General features: G+C 50.1%; 2 protein-coding genes across 2 annotated transcripts in view; one reads left to right on the forward strand and one right to left on the reverse strand.

Annotated features, from left to right (window-relative positions):
* Positions 1–11,333, forward strand: part of Wdr93 (WD repeat domain 93) — a 39,733-nt gene extending 28,400 nt beyond the window's left edge. Inside the window, exon 17 of the mRNA XM_051149447.1 lies at positions 11,224–11,333. Coding sequence (XP_051005404.1) covers positions 11,224–11,323 — 100 coding nt within the window. The 3' untranslated portion in view covers positions 11,324–11,333. The remainder of the gene's footprint in view (positions 1–11,223) is intronic.
* Positions 11,334–17,221: 5,888 nt separating this feature from the next.
* Mesp1 (mesoderm posterior bHLH transcription factor 1) lies at positions 17,222–19,005 on the reverse strand. Its single transcript, XM_051149448.1, has 2 exons — positions 17,842–19,005; positions 17,222–17,563 (listed from the first exon to the last, which is right to left on the reverse strand). The coding sequence occupies exons 1-2, from the start codon at positions 18,502–18,504 to the stop codon at positions 17,498–17,500; spliced, it is 729 nt and encodes a 242-aa protein (XP_051005405.1). The 5' UTR covers positions 18,505–19,005; the 3' UTR covers positions 17,222–17,497.
* Between the last annotated feature and the right edge of the window lie 1,519 nt (positions 19,006–20,524).

Here is a 20,524-nt window from a genome sequence, read left to right on the forward strand (position 1 = left end):
CCCTGGGTGAGTCACGGGGGCAATGGTTCTGTCATGTCCAGAAGACATTGCTTTACACTGACCTCTGGATCTTGCGAACTTTGCACCACTTCCTTGATGTTCCCCTATGCCTTAGTGGGAAGGGAGTGATATGCCTGTGGACTTAGAGCTGAGCACTCTGTGTCCGCTTAGTCTCTGCACTCTGGCCAGATGTGAGTCTTTGTAGTAACTGCCACCCACTGCAAAAGAATCTTCTTTACAGAGGCTGAGGGTTGAACTGATATGTGGGTATAAAGTTACGTATTTAGAAGGATAGTTAATACTATGTCTGTTTAGCAAAATACAGTAGTAGTAGTTGTAGTAGTAGTTGTTGTTGTAGTAGTAGTAGTTGTAGTAGTAGTAGTTGTAGTAGTAGTTGTTGTAGTAGTAGTTGTAGTAGTAGTTGTTGTAGTAGTTGTTGTAGTAGTTGTTGTAGTTGTTGTTGTTGTAGTTGTTGTTGTTGTAGTAGTAGTTGTAGTAGTAGTTGTTGTAGTAGTTGTTGTTGTTGTAGTTGTTGTTGTTGTAGTAGTAGTTGTTGTAGTAGTAGTTGTAGTAGTTGTTGTTGTTGTAGTAGTAGTTGTAGTAGTAGTTGTTGTAGTAGTAGTTGTTGTAGTAGTTGTTGTTGTTGTAGTTGTTGTTGTTGTTGTAGTAGTTGTAGTAGTAGTTGTTGTTGTAGTTGTTGTTGTTGTAGTAGTTGTTGTTGTAGTAGTTGTTGTAGTTGTTGTTGTAGTAGTAGTTGTTGTAGTTGTTGTTGTTGTAGTAGTAGTAGTTGTTGTAGTAGTAGTTGTAGTAGTTGTTGTGTGTTTAGTCGTCGTGTAGTCGTCGTTGTTGTCGTAGTCGTTGTTGTTGTAGTTGTTGTTGTAGTCTCGTAGCGTTTTTGTCGTAGTTGTCGTCGTCGTTGTTGTTGTATTAGTTGTTGTAGGTCGTCGTTGTTGTCGTCGTTGTTGTTGTCGTCGTCGTTGTGTCGTTGTTGTTGTTGTCGTTGTTGGTTGGTTGTCGTCGTCGTTGTCGTCGTTGTTGTTTGTTGTTGTTGTTGTCGTAGTTGTTGTGTTGTTCGTTGTTGTCGTCGTCGTTGTTGTCGTGTGTTGTTGTTGTCGTTGTTGTTGTTGTCGTCGTCTTGTCGTCGTTGTTGTTGTCGTTGTTGTTGTCGTCGTTTGTTGTTGTTGTCGTCGTTGTCTCGTCGTTGTTGTCGTCTTGTTGTTGTCGTCGTTTGTCGTCGTCGTTGTGGCGTCGTTGTCGTCGTCGTTGTTGTGTCGTTGTTGTTGTTGTCGTCGTTGTTGTTGTTGTTGTCGTCGTTGTCGTCGTGTTTGTGTAGTCGTCGTTGTTGTTGTCGTCGTTGTTGTCGTCGTTGTTGTCGTCGTTGTTGTTGTCGTCGTTGTTGTCGTTGTTGTCGTCGTTGTTGTCGTCGTCGTTGTTGTCGTTGTTGTTGTGTGTCGTGTTGTTGTTGTTTGTCGTTGTCGTTGTTGTTGTTGTGTCGTTGTGTCGTCGTCGTCGTTGTTGTCGTTGTTTGTTGTGTCGTCGTTGTCGTCGTCGTTGTCGTCGTCGTTGTTGGTGTCGTTGTTGTTGTTGTCGTCGTTGTTGTTGTTGTTGTCGTCGTTGTCGTCGTCGTTGTTGTCGTCGTCGTTGTTGTTGTCGTCGTTGTTGTCGTCGTTGTTGTTGTCGTCGTTGTTGTCGTCGTTGTTGTCGTCGTTGTTGTCGTCGTCGTTTTGTTGTCGTTGTTGTTGTTGTCGTCGTTGTTGTTGTTGTCGTTGTCGTTGTTGTTGTTGTCGTCGTTGTTGTCGTTGTTGTGTTGTCGTTTGTTGTTGTCGTCGTCGTTGTCGTCGTTGTTGTTGTCGTTGTTGTTGTTGTCGTCGTTGTTGTTGTTGTGTCGTCGTTGTCGTCGTCGTTGTTGTCGTCGTCGTCGTTGTTGTCGTCGTCGTTGTTGTTGTCGTCGTCGTTTTGTCGTTTGTTGTTGTTGTCGTTGTTGTTGTTGTCGTCGTCGTTGTCGTCGTTTTGTTGTCGTTGTTGTTGTTGTCGTCGTTTGTTGTTGTTGTCGTCGTCGTTGTCGTCGTCGTTGTTGTCGTCGTTGTTGTTGTCGTCGTCGTTGTCGTCGTCGTTGTCGTCGTTTGTCGTCGTCGTTGTTGTTGTCGTTGTTGTTGTTGTCGTCGTTTTGTTGTTGTTGTCGTCGTTGTCGTCGTCGTTGTTGTCGTCGTCGTTGTTGTTGTCGTCGTTGTTGTCGTCGTTGTTGTCGTCGTTGTTGTTGTCGTCGTTGTTGTCGTCGTTGTTGTCGTCGTTGTTGTCGTCGTCGTTGTTGTCGTTGTTTGTTGTTTCGTCGTTGTTGTTGTTGTCGTTGTCGTTGTTGTTGTTTTCGTCGTTGTTGCGTCGTCGTCGTTGTTGTCGTTGTTTGTGTTGTCGTCGTTGTCGTCGTCGTTGTCGTCGTCGTTGTTGTTGTCGTTGTTGTTGTTGTCGTCGTTTGTTGTTGTTGTTGTCGTCGTTGTCGTCGCGTTGTTGTCGTCGTCGTTGTTGTTGTCGTCGTTGTTGTCGTCGTTGTTGTCGTCGTTTGTTGTTGTCGTCGTTGTTGTCGTCGTTGTGTCGTCGTTGTTGTCGTCGTCGTTTGTTGTCGTTGTTGTTGTTGTCGTCGTTGTTGTTGTTGTCGTTGTCGTTGTTGTTGTTGGTCGTCTTTGTCGTCGTCGTCGTTGTTGTCGTCTTGTTGTTGTTGTCCCCGCCGCCGCCGTCTCTCGTCGTCCGCTTCTCCCTTCGCGCTTCTGCCCTCCCCCGTGCCCCCTCTGGTCCGCTTGTCCCGTCCCCGCCTGCGTTCCCTTCTGTGCCCCGCCAGCTTTAAAATTTAATTTTAAGCAGTGGTTGGTTACTCCATCACATCCATGCCACTATTGCATGAGTGGATATATCTCAGCAAGCTGGTTGTTACTGTAGCCTTCAGCGTTCACATGTGGGTCAGACTTTAATACATTTTCTTCCTCAGCTGCCTACAGAGCACTTTCTGGTATTATAAACACTACCCAACAGGGAGGAAACTTCTAGACCAGTACCCGTCTGATTTCTTTATATCCAATGACCCAAGTGTATGATGTCTTCAGCAAGTGTCTTACCATCAGGTTCTACTGGGTGACTAAGAACAGTCGCACTTTCCTGGAGTGTTGTGTGGGCAGGGGGTGGTATCTGGTACTCCTCCTTGACAAACAACTCAAAAGGAGGTATTCCACATCTAGCACTGGGCTTCTGGCAGGAGTATTATCTCTCTCTGTAGGGCCCACTCATTTTAAAGTAAGTCTTATTGGCACACACTTCACAGATAATTTATAGCTGCCTGTGTGCTACTATGTCAGATATAAGCAGTTGCAATAGAAACCACATGACTCTTGAGGCCTACATTGTTTGCTCTGGCCATCTATAGGAAATGTTTGTCCACCACTGATCTTCAACTTTCTTTTCTCTGTCATCGATGGTTATCATGGGTGGTTCTCTTCTCTCTCGTTCATTTCCACTCTCCCTTTGCTTCCTTTCCTTTCTGCTCAAAAAGCCCAGTGAATAGCACCAAGACCCTCTGGAGGAGCAGGGGTCTCTTCTAACGCATCTCACAGGACATCTCAGGATGGTTCAGATCATTGGTGGTTCCTACAGTGGGATGGCCACTTATTTTGGGTGAGATGAGATCATCTGTGGGTCTCTGTAGCCTCAGCCCTGGCCTGACATCTCAGAGCTGTGTGACTGGTAGGTCCATTCCCTTCCAAGACGTCTTTATCCTCATAAAAAGTGGCCCTGGGCTTCAGTGGTTTCTTCAGCCAGTGAAATGCCCCTCAAGTCTGTCAGACTACCTTTAGACTCCTTGCAATGCCACGTCATAGAGGTTTAAGACCAGACAGGCCTGGGCTTGCATTCTGACTCTCCCATTGACTAGCTGTGAGCCCTGGGCAGGGTTACCTGTCTCCATGCTCACAGGCACAGAGCCCCTGCCCCCTGCCAGGCTAGGCTCTGGACATTCTGAGTAGGCCTAACTTTTAGGGCTTGTGGGTTTTAGGTGAGACAACACAAACAAAAGGCCAGATATAGTTTGTGTCCTAGTTACTGTTTAATTACTGTAAGAGACCATGACCAAGGTGACTCTTATATAGGAAAGCATTTCATTGGTGGCTTGCATACAGTTTCAGAGGCTTAATCCATTATTATCATGGCGCTGGCAGCTAGGTGTGGTTGAAGCAGTAGCTGAGAGCTATAGCCCAAGGAGACAGACAGACAGATGGAGGCACACAGAGAGAGATGGTGCGGGCTTTAGAAAGCTCAAAACCCATCCCTAGAGACACACTACTCCAACAAGACCACACCCCTTAATTTTTCTATTCTTTTCAAATAGTGGCACTCTCTGGTGACTAAGCATTCAAATGCATGAGCCTGTGGGGGCCATTCTTATTCAGATCACCACAGGTTGATTACTCCATTAAGAGCAGGTGAGATGCTCCTCTCTGTTAAAATCAGCAGGCCGTAGGGCTGGAGATGTGAGTCAGAGGTGAAGAGCACTTGCAAAGGACTGGGGTTTGATTCTCAGTGTTCACATGGTGGCTTACAACTGCCTATAACCCCAGTTCCAGAGGATATGACATCACATTATGGCCTCTGAGGGCACCGCATGAATGCAGTCAACACACATATATTGCAGGCAAAGCACCCATAGACATAAAATAAACTAAATAAATCTGAAAGAATTTTTTTTTTTTTAAATCAGAGTGCCTGGGGAAAATCCTAAATATGACCACTAGGTGGCAGCACAGCTCCCTTCTGCTTTCCATCTCACAGGGCCTCCACTTCCCTCCCACTTTTCTCTTCTAGAAAAAGAGGGTCGTTTCGTGCTAGGCTAGCCACCACCACTGAGATTCGCCTGTCCTACATTTTGCTGAGTGGCTTAAGTGGTTCTCAGTATCTCATGCGGGAAAGTGTGCCCCATGATCAAGGAAGAAACATGGTCTCATGGATCTTGGAAGAGGACAGGGACAGTGGAGGAGGGGCTGTGTGGCTGACAGTGCCAGGGTTAAAGGTTTGGGGGCAGTGCTCAAGAGCTCTCTCATTCTGACCCTGGGGACCTGCTCTTCAGATAAATCTAGGGGAAAGGGTCATGATTTCTACACCAAATGACCCAGGAAAGTATTTATAGAGACAGAAAGTAAAAATGCTAAGAGATGGTGAAATCTAGGGAAATGTTTATAGAGAGCCCGAGGGGAATAAAGCAAAAGATGGCGAGTGTGGGTGAAGGTTCGCTGTACTGTTTGCACCCTTGCTTAACAGGTTTGAAAGGTTCGGAAAGGAAAAGACAGGGAGCGGTGATAAGCTATGACTGGCAGTACATGCTGGGTTTGAGTCAGGAAGAAGAGGGGAAATGTGTGTTTGTGGGAAGGCTGAGTGCAGTGGGGTGATGCACATGCGTGCGGGCTTGCTTTGTGTTTTCTCTATCTGAAAGCTTTCTACAGAAAGCCTCCATTGCTTTGGCAAGCAGACTGAAAACAGTGGGGAAGGTAAGTCTCCAGTGTGAGAACAGGCCATGCTGTAGGGAAATGCTTCCCAAGGCCGGAGCTTCCTGGTGTCCCTGGGTGGGTGGGGGCTCTGTAATCCCCCAGGTGAATTAGCTTGCTTGCTTCCACTTCTGTCTGGTCTCCTCCCTTCATTAGTCAGAAAGGGTGACATTTCCCACTTTACCCAAAGGTCAGTAGACACCCACCTGTGGGGATAGACCCAGGGCCACAGCTGCAGTCTGAGTATGTGCACGTTCATATAAAGATGTGCATGCACGTGTGTGTGGTGTCTATAGAAGCTCACACCTCAGAAGTAGTCCTCCTTACTCTTTAGGTACCATTAACTTTGGGTGTTTTTGTTTTGGAGTTTGGGTTTTTTGGTTTGTTTGTTTTTATTATACTGGTATGTGGCGGTGTACACGCAAGTTCAGGTACCCTAGGAGACCAGAGGTGTTGGATCCCCTGGGGCTAAAGTTACAGCAGTTATGAGCTGCCTGATGTTGTTTATTTGTTTGTTTGTTTTGTTTTTCTTTGGGGGGGGGAGTTGGTTTTTTGAGACAGGGTTTCTTTGTGTAGCCTTGGCTCTCCTGGACTCACTTTGTAGACCAGGCTGGCCTCGAACTCACAGATACCCACCTGCCTCTGCCTCCCAAGTGCTGGGATTAAAGGTGTGGTGGCTTGTGAGCTGCCCAATGTGGGTTTAGAAATGAAATGCAGGTCCTCTGCCAAGAGCAGTACTTGTCTTAACCACTGAGCCATCTCTCCAAACCCATTTGTTTTTCACTGACCCAGGGCTTGCCAGGTATGTTGGGCCAGCTGAGACCCATGTGTCTCTCCCTTCCCAGCCCTGAGATCACATGGTTGCACCACCACTCCCAGCTTTCTACATAAGCTCTGGGGTCAGCCTTGTGTTTCTGTGCTTGCACAGCAAGCACTCTACAGATGGAGCTGTCTGCCTGGTTTTTAGTTTTGAGGGACATCTTTATTGTGTTAGTCAACTTCCTGGCACTGTCACAAAATACCTGAGATAATTAACTTGTAAGTAGAAGAGGGTTTATTTGGCTTTGTAGATTTCAGTCCATGGTCATTGGACCCGGTTGCTTGGGGTTTGCGATGAGGCGGCACATTACAGTGGCAAGACTACACTCCATGACACTCCAGGCAAAAAGAGGAGGAAGAATGGGCTGAGGTCCCCAATAACATAACCTCCCACTAAGCCTATCTCAATGTTTCCGTACCTCCCAGCAGCACCACACTGGGGACCAAGCCTTTAACACATAGACCTTTAGGGCCACTCAGCATCCAAGCTATGGCTTTTGTAAATATGCTTTCCATAACTGATTTTCCATGGGAAGGATACGTATGATGACTTACTTCCAGTGTCTGTGATCAGAGTGCTTGGACAAGGGGAAGATTTCTGCCCTGGTGTCCCCAACTCAGGAACATTGAGGCCATCCCGAACCCCAGCAGGAATGGAGGGACTCTTCCTGTGTCTCTTCCTTTCAGTACAGTTAGCTCCTCCCTGAAAGGCCCTCAGCAGCTGGCTGGAGTACAGAGGGCCACCTCCTTAGGGACCTCATTGTGGCGATGTGGGCCAGAGACTGGGCTCGGGCCTAGCCACAGAGAGAACTCTGAAGAACCTGTGAGAGCTGGAGGGGACACAGTGTGCTTGGAGGCAGGCCAGCTTCCTGCTTACCCCAGGATCAGACTTGCAGGAACATTTTCCAGGCCCTGAGTACAGTATTTGAGTCACAAACTGTGGGCAAACCTGTTTTGCTTGCTCTGCGGCATAACATGTGGGGCTTCAGAGAGTAACCCCGCAACACTGTGTGGAGGGATTCCTCTGACATGCTGGGTCTTTGAGCCACACGTGGTCACACCTCCATGCTGTCCCCTCATCTCTACACACACACACACACACACACACACACACACACACACACACACACACACGCACACACGCACGTACGCACATCTATGCATATATGAACATGTATCCAGAGCTTTTGTTTCCCCGCTATCTCTATTATCTTTTCTGCTTATTCCTTGTATCTGAAGTTGTCATTCAATCCAAAACTAGAAGAAGCAGGGGCTGAAGAGATGGCTCAGCAGTAAAGAGCACCTACTGCTCTTCCAGAAAATGCAAATAGTGGTTCCCAGCCCCCATGTGGCAGCTCATAAATGCCTGTCACTTCAGTTCAGGGGATCTGATGCCCTCTTCTGGCCTCTGTGGCACCAGGCAAGGCAGAACACTCATGCACATAAATAAAACTTTACCAATCACACCTAGATGAAACACCTAAAGCCCATGTAGTGGTGGACTCAAAGTCCCAGGCTTGCAATAGTTTGTCCAGATCCTTCTCACAGAACTGCAGAGAGACTTCTGTAAACAGCTAGTGTGAACAGAGCTGACCTTTAGGGCCTGGCAAGGAAGCCAGGTCACACTGATCATGCGACGTCCCAGCAGGCCACTCTTTCTGGCAGGCAGGCCTCAAGGCCACCATTTCCACAGTCTTGGACTCCCTGTCTGTTTCAGTGTCTCCATCACAAGCTGGAACAAATGTTTGGTTAGCTTTGAGGATGCCAGAAACCAGACAGGAGCAACAGCGTCCTCATATTCCCTGTCAAGTACCAGCCTGGCAAGACCGAGGCTGTGCCGCTGGCTGCAGGGCTAGGCTTCTGTGTGGCCCAAAGTCTCCATCGGCTGTGAACCCACTGGTGAGGTTAGCTCCCTTGTCATCCATCTGCCTCTCAATAGCACCACTAACAAGGGCCCAAGCTCTCAACGCATGAGCCTTTGGAGGATGCTTCATATTAAACCACTTGCTGCCTTATGCCTTGCTGTGTCTTGCCCCCAAAGCAATGAGAAACACTTGAAGTTCTCTACCACCGTGAGGGTGATGGAGAAGAAAGGGCATCGCTCCCTGCAAGGCTTTTAGGGGGTTCTCTTGCCAGATAGGACCAGCCCTGGATGAACAAGGCTGCCTCCCCCTCCTTCCTCATTGCCAAATGAGGCTGTGACCACTCTGGGGCTGACCTAGCACCTCCCATAGCCTCTGCCTTGGCTCGTCCCTTCCTGCCTTCTCTGGGTCCCCAAAGTCACCCCTGCCCCTCCACTCTACTTTATTCCTGACTCAGACAGACAGGAGCCTGCGCATGCCCAAGGCTGAGAGCTGCTCCTCAGCTTAAGGCCCCAGTGCACCTTCTTTCCCAGGCTTGCTTCCTTTGGCATCTTCCTTTCCGTCTGGTGGCAGCTTCCCGCCAGAAGGCTTGTCCTTGTCATGAGACAATATCAGCATGCTCTCATGCGGGCAGACTAACAAGCAACTGTCCTCTTAGTTCCAGACCAGAGCCCAGCGGGCTCCAGGGGAGTGTAGTCTGCATCGCCCACAGCCCCACAGCGTGTGGGGGCCACTGGGAGAAGGATGCCATCTTTCCCGCAGGCCAGGTTCTTGCAGGTGGGCAGGCACACCTGGGGCTCATTCACCCTCCTGTTTCTCTGGTTTCCCACACAGCCTACAGGAACAGTAGCACAAATCCACAGTGTGTAGTCTGCACGGCTTTAGCCTGAAATTGAGGAGTGAAACTGTTAAACATCAGGGCTGTACTTCTTCCTCTTCTGCTGAAACTTGGCCTGCACCCCTCCCCCAAGACAGAGTTTCTCTGTGTAGCCCTGGCTGGCCTGGAACTCACAAAGATCCAGCTGGCTCTTTCTCTGCCTCTGCCAGGATTAGCAGCATGTGCCACCATGCCTGGGTGCATCTTTTCAATTCTTTAAGAGTTCTTTGTCAGCCAGGAATGATGGCACACGCCTTTAGTCTCAGCACTCTGGGAACAGAGGCAAATGGATCTCTGAGTATGAGGTCAGCCTGGTCTATACAGCCAGTGTCAGCCCAGCCAGGGCTATATAGTGAGACCCTGTCTGGGGAAAAAAACCCTCTTAGTCATTATATAGTGCCTTTAATTTTTCTTGGTTTGTGTTTGGAGAAACCAAGAATCTGGAAACACCTAACCTAGACCCTAAGCGCCCATTGTGTAAGTGTCATAGAGCTAGGCTTGCCTCCTGTCTTCTTTGGTCTTGGCCCTTGGCCTTAGAGTTTCTACATCAGGGATCACACAGAAGTGTGGCTTTGGGCCTGAGAGCCAGGAGGTAGTGTGGGAGTCTGACTCCAGTGCCCACTAGTGGTGACTATGGGAAACCTCAGAGACCTTTGAAAACATGACAGGGAGCAGGAGAGATGTCTGCTCTTCCAGAGGTCCTGAGTTCAATTCCCAGCAACCACCTGGTGGCTCACAACTATCTGTAATTATATATACATACATACACACACACACACACACACACACACACACACACACACACACACACACACACACATATATATATATATATATATATATATATATATATATGAAATAAATAAAAACCTGACTGAGCTCTATACAGATGGTGGAGCATGCCTTTAATCCAAGCACTGCAGAGGTAGGCCGATCTCTGAATTTGACACCAAGCTGGTCTAAGGAGTGAACTTCCAGGACAGCCAAGGCTACACAGAGAAACCCTGTCTCGAAAAACTAAAAAAAAAAAAAAAAAAAAAAAAAAAAAAAAAGTCTTTTTAGAGAGCGCTGTAAGGAAATATAAGGATTGGGAATACAGCTCAGCAGCAGAGCATCTGCCTAGCATTCCAAAGGCCCCTGCTTCATACCCATCAAAACAAACAAAATTTAAAAACCAAATATATGCATTTGGCTGACTCAGAACTCACTACATAGACCAGGGTGTCTTTGAACTCATAGAGATCCACCAGCTTCTGCCTCCTTTGTGCTGGGATTAGAAGTGTGCACCACCATGCTGGCTCTAAAATGTTTCTGAAAAGACTTATAAAGTTAATACATGCTCAGCATTCTTCCCTGGCGTGAAGAAGCAGCATGTTCAGAACTCCTAATTGGCTTTCTCTCTGCATCTGGCAACAAGTAAAGAACATTTTTTTGTTTTGTTGGGGGTTTTGTAGACCAGACTGGCCTCGAACTCACAGAGATCCACCTGCCTCTGCCTCCCAAGTGCTGGGATTAAAGGCATGCGCCACCACCGCCAGGCAAAAAGAAAAAAAAATTTTAATTACATTTATGCATGTGTCTTCTTGTCTGTATGTATAGCACAAGTGTCTTGGGGGGGCACCATCTGGTGTTGTGTGGTTGGAAGCTGTGTGGTGTGGGTACTAGGAGCCAAACCTGGGTCCTCTGTAAGATCAGTAAGCACTCCTAATCACAGAGCCATCTGTCCAGCCCCTGAGTTCTCAATTTTAAAAGGCTGACCTCTCACCCCTGCAGATGTGAGTCACAGTCTCTGTACTTTAGAACTGGCTTCTGTCATTCGTAGAGGGTCCCTACTATCTGTTCTTGCTGAAGAGTGTGTGATCGCCTTCCTTTAGGAGGCCAAATGATTGATTCCCTCTGGTATTTTGTTTGGACATGGGCTGTTAGATCCTCAGTTCCCACCCGATCTTCACTGTGCCCTGTGCCACAAAGCACAGGCCTCCGAATGCCTGCTACATGTCGGGCTGAGGCCGGGTGACAGAGATGAAGCCAGCGCGTCGTCCTCCAGAGTTTCCCACCTGAATGCTCAAAGCCAGCCAGGGGACCAGGGGACCCAGGGGCCGATGGCTGCAGTAACACCTCTCCTTTCTGGTTGTGTGACCCTCAGCTTCCAAAAGCTGGTGAAGACCCAGATGAAAGGGCACGAGCAGTGGACGCGACTGCGGAAGTACTCCTTTATTCTCCAGAAAGAAAACTTAAAGAAGTGACCACCCTGGAACTCCAGAGGCCTCTCCACCTCGACAACCACTCCCCTGAGCACCAGTGGGCAAAAGGCAGTGACAAAGAGCCACAACTCAAAGCCTGGGGCCTCCATAGAGCCAGCAGGGCCAAGGTGATTTGAGGACCTTCAAATACTAAGCGTCTCATGGAGGTTGGATGTTTCACTCAAATAAACGGACTGGCAGCTGCTGTTGTGCGTGTGGCTCATCACTGCCACCCAGTCCTGACTCCAGCAGGGCCCTGCTCTTGGATCACTCAAGTCTAGGGAGGACCACCAGCTACACAGGCCCAGGAGAGCCACCTCCCTGAAGACAGGCAGCTGTCTACTAGCTGCTGTGTGGCTCCTTTTCTTTCCACACACTTCTCCCGCTATAAGCAGTCCCTCTCAGAATCTCTCTGAAAAGCTGGAGTGTAGCTTAGTGGGAAAGTCTGTAGGTAGCATGACCAAGGCCCTGGGTTAGGTGACCCAGAAGAAAGACAGGGAAGAAGGGCCGGAAGAGTGGAGGTGAGTGGTACAGCCTTAGGCCACAGAGCTTTGAGAGGAGTCAGGACCTGGCGGGATGGACCGCCAGAAGAGGCTTGGCATCCTTGGGAACTGCAAGACTAGAGAGGCTTGGCTGTCTTCCAGAAATGGCTCCTCCCCGAGAGCTGCCACATTCCTACATGCTCAGTGAAATGTCTGTCTCTCTGAGGACATCATGTGACCATGTTGAGAAGTGCAGGAGGCTACCTCCCAGCCTGGCCCTAGGCGACCCAGAGGGTAAGGTGGGTGCTGCCACTTAGTGGGGCCCCATCCACCTCTTTTTCTGGGCCACATGCCTTGCCCTGGCTGGCACTGCTACTGAATGTCCAGGATAACACTGCTCTGTCCTCTCCCCCTCCCTCCCTCATCCTCCCTCCCTCATTCTCCCTCCCTCCCTCCCTCCGTCTTCCTTCCCCTCTCCTCTCCTCTCCCTACCCCTCATCTCTCCCTCTCCTCTTACCTCCCTCTCCCTCTCTTCCCTAACAATGCTCCTTGAGATGAGCTTTGAGGGCCAGGGCATGGTGACACAGGCATGCCTGTAATCCCAGCACTCAGAAGGCAGAGGCAGGAGGATCACTGTGAGTTCAAGGCCAGCTTGGTCTACAAAGTGAGTCCAGGACAGCCAGGGCTACACAGAGAAACCCTGCCTTGAAAAGAAAGAAAGAGGTGAGCTTTCACTTAGCAAGGCACCCAAATGCCCACAAACAGGCCTCATGTGGGGCACGTGTGCTGCACACTTCAGCCCTTGTGATGACTATCCTTGACTTACACAGGAAAGTGCAGACCCACAGCACATAGCTCAGAACAACCTCAAGCCAGAAACCTAGCCGCACTGCCAGAGGAAGAGGCTTCCCTGGCTAGAGCATCGACCAGCCAGGAGTGATGCTTCTGCCCCAGGAACAACAGTGTGGAGCAAGCATGCGCGTTTCCCACTTCTCCCTCAGCCCTTTCAGCTAGGCTCTCAGCTGACTCATGGTACCCAGGAACAAACAGCATCCATGACACCCATAACACCCAATGTATGCTTGGCACTCGGGGCACAAAAATGACCAGGGAGGGATTCACACAGCACACACAGTTCATTGTCCTTCCTGTGGCACTAGCATAGTCCTAACCCTGCCTCTCCCTGGCCTGAGTGTGCTCATATGGTGATGTCGGCCACACAGGCCTGTGGCCCATGTCCATCCCCGGAGGGGCAATAGAGGTCTGCCAAGGGGAGAGCTATGTAAATGGACAGGGTCCTGAGCACGTGCCCTGCCAGCTCTGTCATGTCTGCCAAAGACAGGCCCTCTTTACTTCCTGTATAGAAGGGAAGAGAGAGAGCCTGCAATCCCAAGGTGTCGTAGGTGTGGCGTCCATCATAAGGACCAGCAAGAAGGAGCCAGACCTGGCAAAGGCCACACCAGGCTAAGAGGGCTCAAGACACACCACCCACTGAGGAGGGAGCTGGTTCTAAGAGAGGGTCTTTCCCTGAATGAGTGGCCCAAGGACCAACAAGAGCTAGGATGTACACAGCGACCAGCTGCAAAACTTGACACACCATCCACTCACTGTAGCCACACCAGAGGGAAGGTGTGAATACAGTGGCCTGGCCCCTAGCTTTGTGGGTAGGTGAGCAACCTTTCTCTCCTGTTCTCCAGTTTCAGAGAGAAACCATCTCTGCCGCACTGTTACCCATGGTCTCACCAACGTGCCGCTAGTTTGAGCTTGGCTGCTTTCCCATTTTCTCTGAGGACCCCATTAACCCCACTTCTCTTCTACATGAAGCTAAGCCAAACTCTCCAGCCTGCTCAAGGACTGTCTGTCATCTGCTAATGAGAACCCTGCTGACCACCACCCCTTTTCCTCTGCCCTGCCTCCCTCAGATAGCAATGGCTTAGATATTAGTTTTTATTCATATGTGTGTGGGTATTGGTGCACCATGAGCATGCCTGGTACCAGTGGAGGCCAGAAGAGGGCATCAGACTCTGCTTACAGACCATAACTGAGGTTATAGACAGTTGTGGATACTGGGAATTGAACCTGGGTTCTCTGGAAGAGCAGCAAGTGCTCTTAACCACTGAACCATCTCTCTAGCCCCTGGCTTGGCTATTAAACCATCAGCTTGGCTGCTGCTCCTTAAAACACTGGCTTACTAGCACCCACATAGTACAGCTGTCTTGGCCTAGAGCTGCCCAGCTTGCTGTCCACACTGCTGGCCAGGATGCCCTGGAGCTTATGTTCTGTGGCATGCTGGCTTGCCCCTGGGTCTGTTGGCTAGCTGTGTGGTTGTCCCCACCCCCAGGAGCCCTACTGTAGGAAGACATCTCTTGTTTCCTGTGCTTCTGCTTCCTGATCTGCACCTGACAGGCAGCAGCAGGCACCACCCTCCTCACGGCTGTGCAGCACAGGGATTTGACACCACATAGCTCCGATCCGTGGACACTTAGCCTGGCCAGTGGCAGCTGCTCTGCAGTCACTGGTCCTCCTTCATCCCCCATGCCCTGACCAGCTCACATGGAGAAAGCCGCTCCTCGCTGGAAGAAAGGCAGCGGGGTTCAGAGAGAGCTGGCTGGCCCTGGCTCAATGCGCAGGTGCCCATGTGATTGTGCTGGTGCACAGCTTCCTGGTCCCAGCCTTGACCTGTCCAGCCCCTGCAAAAGACTATCTAGGTCATGGAGTCAATCCTAGTACAGACACTTGGCATCTGTTAGAACCTCATCCTTCCTTATAACTGCCCATCATTAAAATGGTCCTATAGGGCTGGAGAGATGGCTCAGCGGTTGGGAGCACTGACTGCTCTTCCAGAGGTCCTGAGTTCAATTCCCGGCAACCACATAGTGGTTCACAACATCTATAATGTGATCTGATGCCTTCTTCTGGCCTGCAGGGGTAAATAATAATAATAATAATAATAATAATAATAATAATAATAATAATAATAATAATAATTAATAAAATAAAAAATAAATTTAAAAGATGGTCCTGTAATTGGGATACCTATTAGACCGGTGAGAACTGGGGTAACCGGCTCCCCCACCATTGGGCTTGGGGGGTGCCTTCCTGGGTGCAGGACTACTGTTGTCCTCCTCACAAGAGACTGGCACTTGGGGTTTCCTCCAGGTGCTGATAGGGCCAGGAAGGGGGGATGGGGCCTGGGAGCAGTGGGAGGCGACCCTTTCCTATGGACAATCTTGTGTCTCAGCCACTATTAGCAGGGACCTGTTAAATGAAAATTCACACCCAGGTGCTAATAAACAGTGGGCTGCTCCTGAGGTCCCTTAGAGGAGAGGCCCTCCACAGGGAAGGGGGCTGGCCAATGAGTTCCACTTATCTGAAAAGACTTGCTAATAACTTTAATTCCCCATCCTAAAACATTGGGCCTTTACTTTGCAAATAGATTTTCTACACTAGGTTGACCCCTGGGCCAGGAAGACTTCCTATCTAGAGCCAGTTAAGGTACTGGGAGGGGGAGTGTCAGCTGGAGTCACAAGTGCCAAGAAAAGGAGTAACTAGTGAAGGTGTGAGGTTCCCCCACCCCCTAGTGACCCCCTAGTGGGTCACCCTCTCTGCAGCCAAACACCAGCCACCAGCTATCATATGAAGCTGCTCAGGCCTGGACCCCTGAGCTGCAAAATAGAACCCTGATGCGACGCCACGCTGCATGACTGACCTCCCCTCCTGGCCTGAGCCAGAGTGCTGGAAAAGATCCTCCAGGTGACTTAAAACAAATCAAACAGAAGATAATTGTGAAGGAGTGTGTGAACGCTGCAGTATTAGGTTAAAAAAAGTAATTAAGCTAATCTGAGGAACCTTGAAAGCACAAGGAAAAAGCCGGATGCACAAGACCGCACCCCATGCTGCTTTTTTTTTTTTTTTTTTTTTTTTTTTTTTTTTTTAAGACCAGGGTCTCTATGTAGACTTGGTCATGAACTTTCTATGTAGACCAGGCTGGCCTTAAACTCAGAGAGGCCCCTGCCTCTGCCTCCCAAGTGCTGGGATTAAGGCGGGTGGCCAGCCTGACTTTTTTTTTTTTTTTTTAATAAGAAATGTTTACAACAGATAAATTTCATTAGAGAGAGTGTCACTTCAGGGGGCTGGCCAGTGGTCAGTGAGGTCAGTGAACAGGGGGGCTAATGGGCAGCTGCTTCCTCATTCTTAGCTTTTTTGAGATGGGGCTCACTATGTAACCCTGGATAGCCTTAAACTCAGAGGCTTGCCTGCTTCTGCCTCCCAAGAACTGGGATCAAAGCTGTGCCACCACATCTGGCCAGTAGTTTCTTTTTTGGAGGTGAAAAAAATACTCTTAAAATTAGTGGGGATAATTGTATAACTCTACGAAACAAGGATGAAAGCCTCTTGTGGTGCACACCTGTTGTCACAGCACCCCTCTGAGGTGAGGGAGAGCAAGAGGGTCAGGAGTTGAAGGCCACCCTTGGGTGAATGAGATTCTATCTCAAAACAAAGTCTGGGTTTAAAATAAAATGCTTATTAGAAGACATAAACAAATACCAAGGCCTGAATTTCCGATAGTTGAGGGGGGAGAGTGTTGCCCCCGAGAGTGAGCGCGTGGCAGAGGCTACTCTGAGTCAAGTGCCCATCCTGGTCGCTTGATTCCAGGCTCTTTTTGGGCTCTGGGTGCCTCTCTTCTCGGCTGCATAGTCCTGCTCTGAATTTCAGCAGCTCTGCTGCCCAGAATTACAGCTACACCAGTATCCTCCCACAGCTGAGCACACCCATACCCACACCCCACATGGGTCTGTAAAACATATGCAAAGGTAACCAAAGTATGGTACACACTAATGGGGTTGTATTTTCTCTCTTTCTTTCTTTTTTAAGATTTATTTACTATTTATACAGTGTTCTTGTCTGTATGTACACCTGCACACCAGAAGAGGGCACCAGATCTCGTTATAGATGGTTGTGAGCCACCATGTGGTTGCTGGGAATTGAACTCTGAACCTTTGGAAGAGCAGCCAGTGCTCTTAACCTCTGAGCCATCTCTCCAGCCCCTGGAGTTGTATTTTCTTCAGAAGTATTCGGATTCTATCCAGATCCTAAATCCAAAAGAGAACCATTTCCTGCCACCTTCTCTCTGGAAGCCCCCACTCTGCTCCAGCCCACCCCGCCCCTTTCAGACTGGCCCATGCAGAGGATTGACCAGGATGAAGGCAGAAGGAAGGCTGTGCTTCTAGGCTGAAGATTACGTGACTCTCAACAATCATATGTCAGCTTTCCTGCCATATACCAGAACTCCCAGCAGGATATGTAGGCTCATGCCTATAATCCCACCATGAGTTTGGGCCAGCCTGGGACATACAGTGTGAGGTCTTAAACACCCCCATTAAAAAACACACACACACACCTTTTCAAATGACACCAGCACAAACGGTTTATTCTCAAATAAATAAATACACACCAAGCAGAGCCATGTGCCCGCTTCAGCTTTAGAGCATGTGCCCTACAGGCCGCTCCTTCCAAGGAAGGTTGGTAAGATACGGTCAAGATGAGCGCCAGCTCCCACCCCGGGGAAAGCCCGTGTTGATAAACGTTGGTGACTCTTCCAGGAAACACTCGCTTTGAAGGTGCGAAAGCAAAAGGAAAAGTCTCTGTGCTCAAACAGGGTGCCAGTCATTCACTGCATTGTCTCTTCGACTCTTCAGGCTGGCGGCCACTCCTGTGGCGTCCAGGTTTCTAACAGAGCCAGCACGTCGCTGCTGAAGAGCTGCAGGAAGAGTGAACAGCGTCCCAGTCAGCACCTGCCCCAGTGCTGGGTCCCCGCTCATCTGCTCCACGCTCAAGGTTCTTCAAATTAGCGATATGTCCTTAATCCCTACCTATCCCTCCGCCTCCCAACCCCTGTTTGGGGACCCAGGCCACGCGGGGATGCCAGCAGGAGAGATCCAGAGAGCAGCAATGAAGCTGGTCCGCGCCGTGAGGCTGTGCGTCATGCACCTACAGTAGGGGGCGCCACCTGCACCGCGCGGGGAAGGGGCTACTAACCGGAGACGGGGGGCTGGGCTCCATCTCCTGCCTTTCCAGGGATGCTGTCTCGGCGTACAGGAACGATGGGTCCCACGGCTCTGCGACGACTCGGGGTCTAGGGCAGACGGGCAGAGAACCCCACGACACACCGCTGCTGGTGGCGGGGCTCAAACACGAACCGAGCGACTGCGCCTGCGCCGGGCCACCGTCGGGACGTAGCAGACAGCCTCGAGGTGAGGCACTGTGCCGCTGTCGCCGCAGACTGTCCTCGCTGAGGCCCAGCACAGCCGACAGGTGGCCGATGTAGCGGATGGCCAGGCGCAGCGTCTCGATCTTGGTCAGGCTCTGGCCGGTTGGTACCACGGACGCCGGCAGGAAGCGGCGCAGCTCGTGAAGTGCGCGGGCGAGCGTGCGCATACGTAGCTTCTCCCGCTCGCTGGCGCTCTGCCTCTGTCCGCTACCCAGGCGGCTGCCGTGCGTCCCGCGCCTACCGGGGGTCCCAGCGCGCCGGGCCGGGCGGGCGCACGGTGGCACGGGGCTGCCGGCCTGGGCACCGTCCCACGAGTCCGAAGACCAGGCTGGGGAGCCAACGCTGTCCCCGTCGGAAGGCATCGGTGGCTGTGGACAAGCGGGAGTCGGGATCCAGGACTCAGCGAGCGGCGCACACAGGGGCTGGGCCATGGCAGCAGAGGCTCGTCCATTGGGCCCGCCGCAGCTTTATCCCGAGCCTGAGGTGTGAAGTGGCTCCTTCCAGAACTCATCAGCACATCAAAGACGGCTCGAGCTGGGAGGGGGCCAGGGCCTGAACCCTTTGAACCAAGAGCGGGCGGCTCTTAGGTGCAGGGCTCCTTGGTCCAATCTGCCCCTCCTGGGCCATGTTTGGCGTCTCAGGAAGACAGACACCTATTGACTGTGGTGCCAGGGGCGTTAAGCCAGACCTACAAGTTGAAAGAACCATGCTCAGAGAATTGAAGTCCAGCTCCTAGGTTTAGGGTACACCTTTATTTATTAAGGGCCTTATGCATTTTTTTTTCCATCAAAAATTGTATAACAAGAGCTCCCGGGTTGCATTGGCCAACTGTGGACCACGGTGGGAGCCTCTAGACATGGAGAAAACTATAGTTCATTCCTCCTCAGAGGCTTGATGCTGGCCTGTAGCCCTTCCCTGATGTCCAGGCTGTGGGAGGCACAGTAAACAAACCATCTTAACTGGTGGGCTTGGTGGATTGTCTGAGCAGAGGAAAGGTGAACATGACTCCCCACACTACAAGACACTCCTAGTCTTGGCGAGATAGGGAGCTTGGTCGTCTTCCCAGCTCCTCTAGAAGTGGTATTCCGCTACCTTGGTCAGCTGCAGCCGAGTGGAAAAATCGTTTGACAAAACTCAACAGCCACCGGGCGGTGGTGGCGCACGCCTTTAATCCCAGCACTCGGGAGGCAGAGGCAGGCGGATCGCTGTGAGTTCGAGGCCAGCCTGGTCTACAAAGCAAGTCCAGGACAGCCAAGGGTAACACAGAGAGACCCTGTCTCAAAAATTAACAAAACAAAACAAACAAAAACTCAATAGCCCTGAGCTGGATGTGGTGGCACATTTGGGAGGTGAAGGCAGGAGTTCAGGGCCAGTCCTAGCTATACATGGTCCAAGCTATCATGGGCTATGTGAGCTCCTGTCTCAAAAACAAGCCAAGACAAACAAAAAGCAGAAATTGTCACCTGGCCATGACAGTCTTACAATCTCATTGTTGCACAGCATGCTACTTGTTAGGTCCTGGTGGATGCCTTTTATTTTTTCCAAGATTTAGTGTGTGTGTGTGTGTGTGTGTGTGTGTGTGTGTGTGTGTGTGTGCTGGTGCTGGCACAGGCCAGAGGTGTCGCACTCCTCAGAATCTAGAGTTAAGGCAATTGTGAGCTAGGTGAGGTGGCTTCTGAGAACTGAACCTTGGGTCCTCTTCAAGAGCACCATGTGCTTTTTTTTTTTTTTTTTTTAACTGCTGAGCTATCTCTGCAGTGCCACCGTCCCTTTTGAAACAGGGTCTCAGGTAGCCCAGGCTAGCCTTGAACTTACTTACTAGATAATACAGCTGACCTTTAACTCCTGACCCTCCTGCTCAGCTTACTCAGTGCTAGAACTGCAGTTGGGGGCTGCCGTGCCTGGCTGTTGAGGATGCCACACCCATTCAGTGTTGTGCTGGATGGAGGGTCTAGGTTGTGGAATAAAGAGAAATAAATACAAGTTGAAGAGAAAAAACACACCTTTCCATATTTGCATGCAATGTGCTTATTAACATAATCTCAAGGGGTTGGGCATATGACACATGCCTGCAATTCCAGCACTTGGGGAATGAAGGCAAGAAGATCAGGAGTTTGGGCCAGCCTTGGCTACAAAATGAATTTGAAGTAGTCCTGGGCTAACACTGACTATCTCAAAAACCCTATTATGGCTGGATGTGGTGGCTCACACCTTTAATCCTAGCACTCAGGAGGCAGAGGCAGGCAGATCTCTGTGAGCCCAAGGCCAGCTTGGTCTACAAAACGAGTCCAGGATAGCCAAGGCTACACAGAGAAACCCTGTCTCAAAAAAAAGTTAATAAATAAAAAACCCTATTAGAGGGTTAGTGATGTGGTTCAGTTGGTGGAGTCCTTGCCTAGCCTTCAGAAGCCCTGGGTTTTATCCCCAACACTGCATCACCAGTTGTAGCCT

The sequence above is a fragment of the Acomys russatus genome, chromosome 7 (assembly GCF_903995435.1).
Source record: "Acomys russatus chromosome 7, mAcoRus1.1, whole genome shotgun sequence".
Taxonomy (NCBI): domain Eukaryota; kingdom Metazoa; phylum Chordata; class Mammalia; order Rodentia; family Muridae; genus Acomys; species Acomys russatus.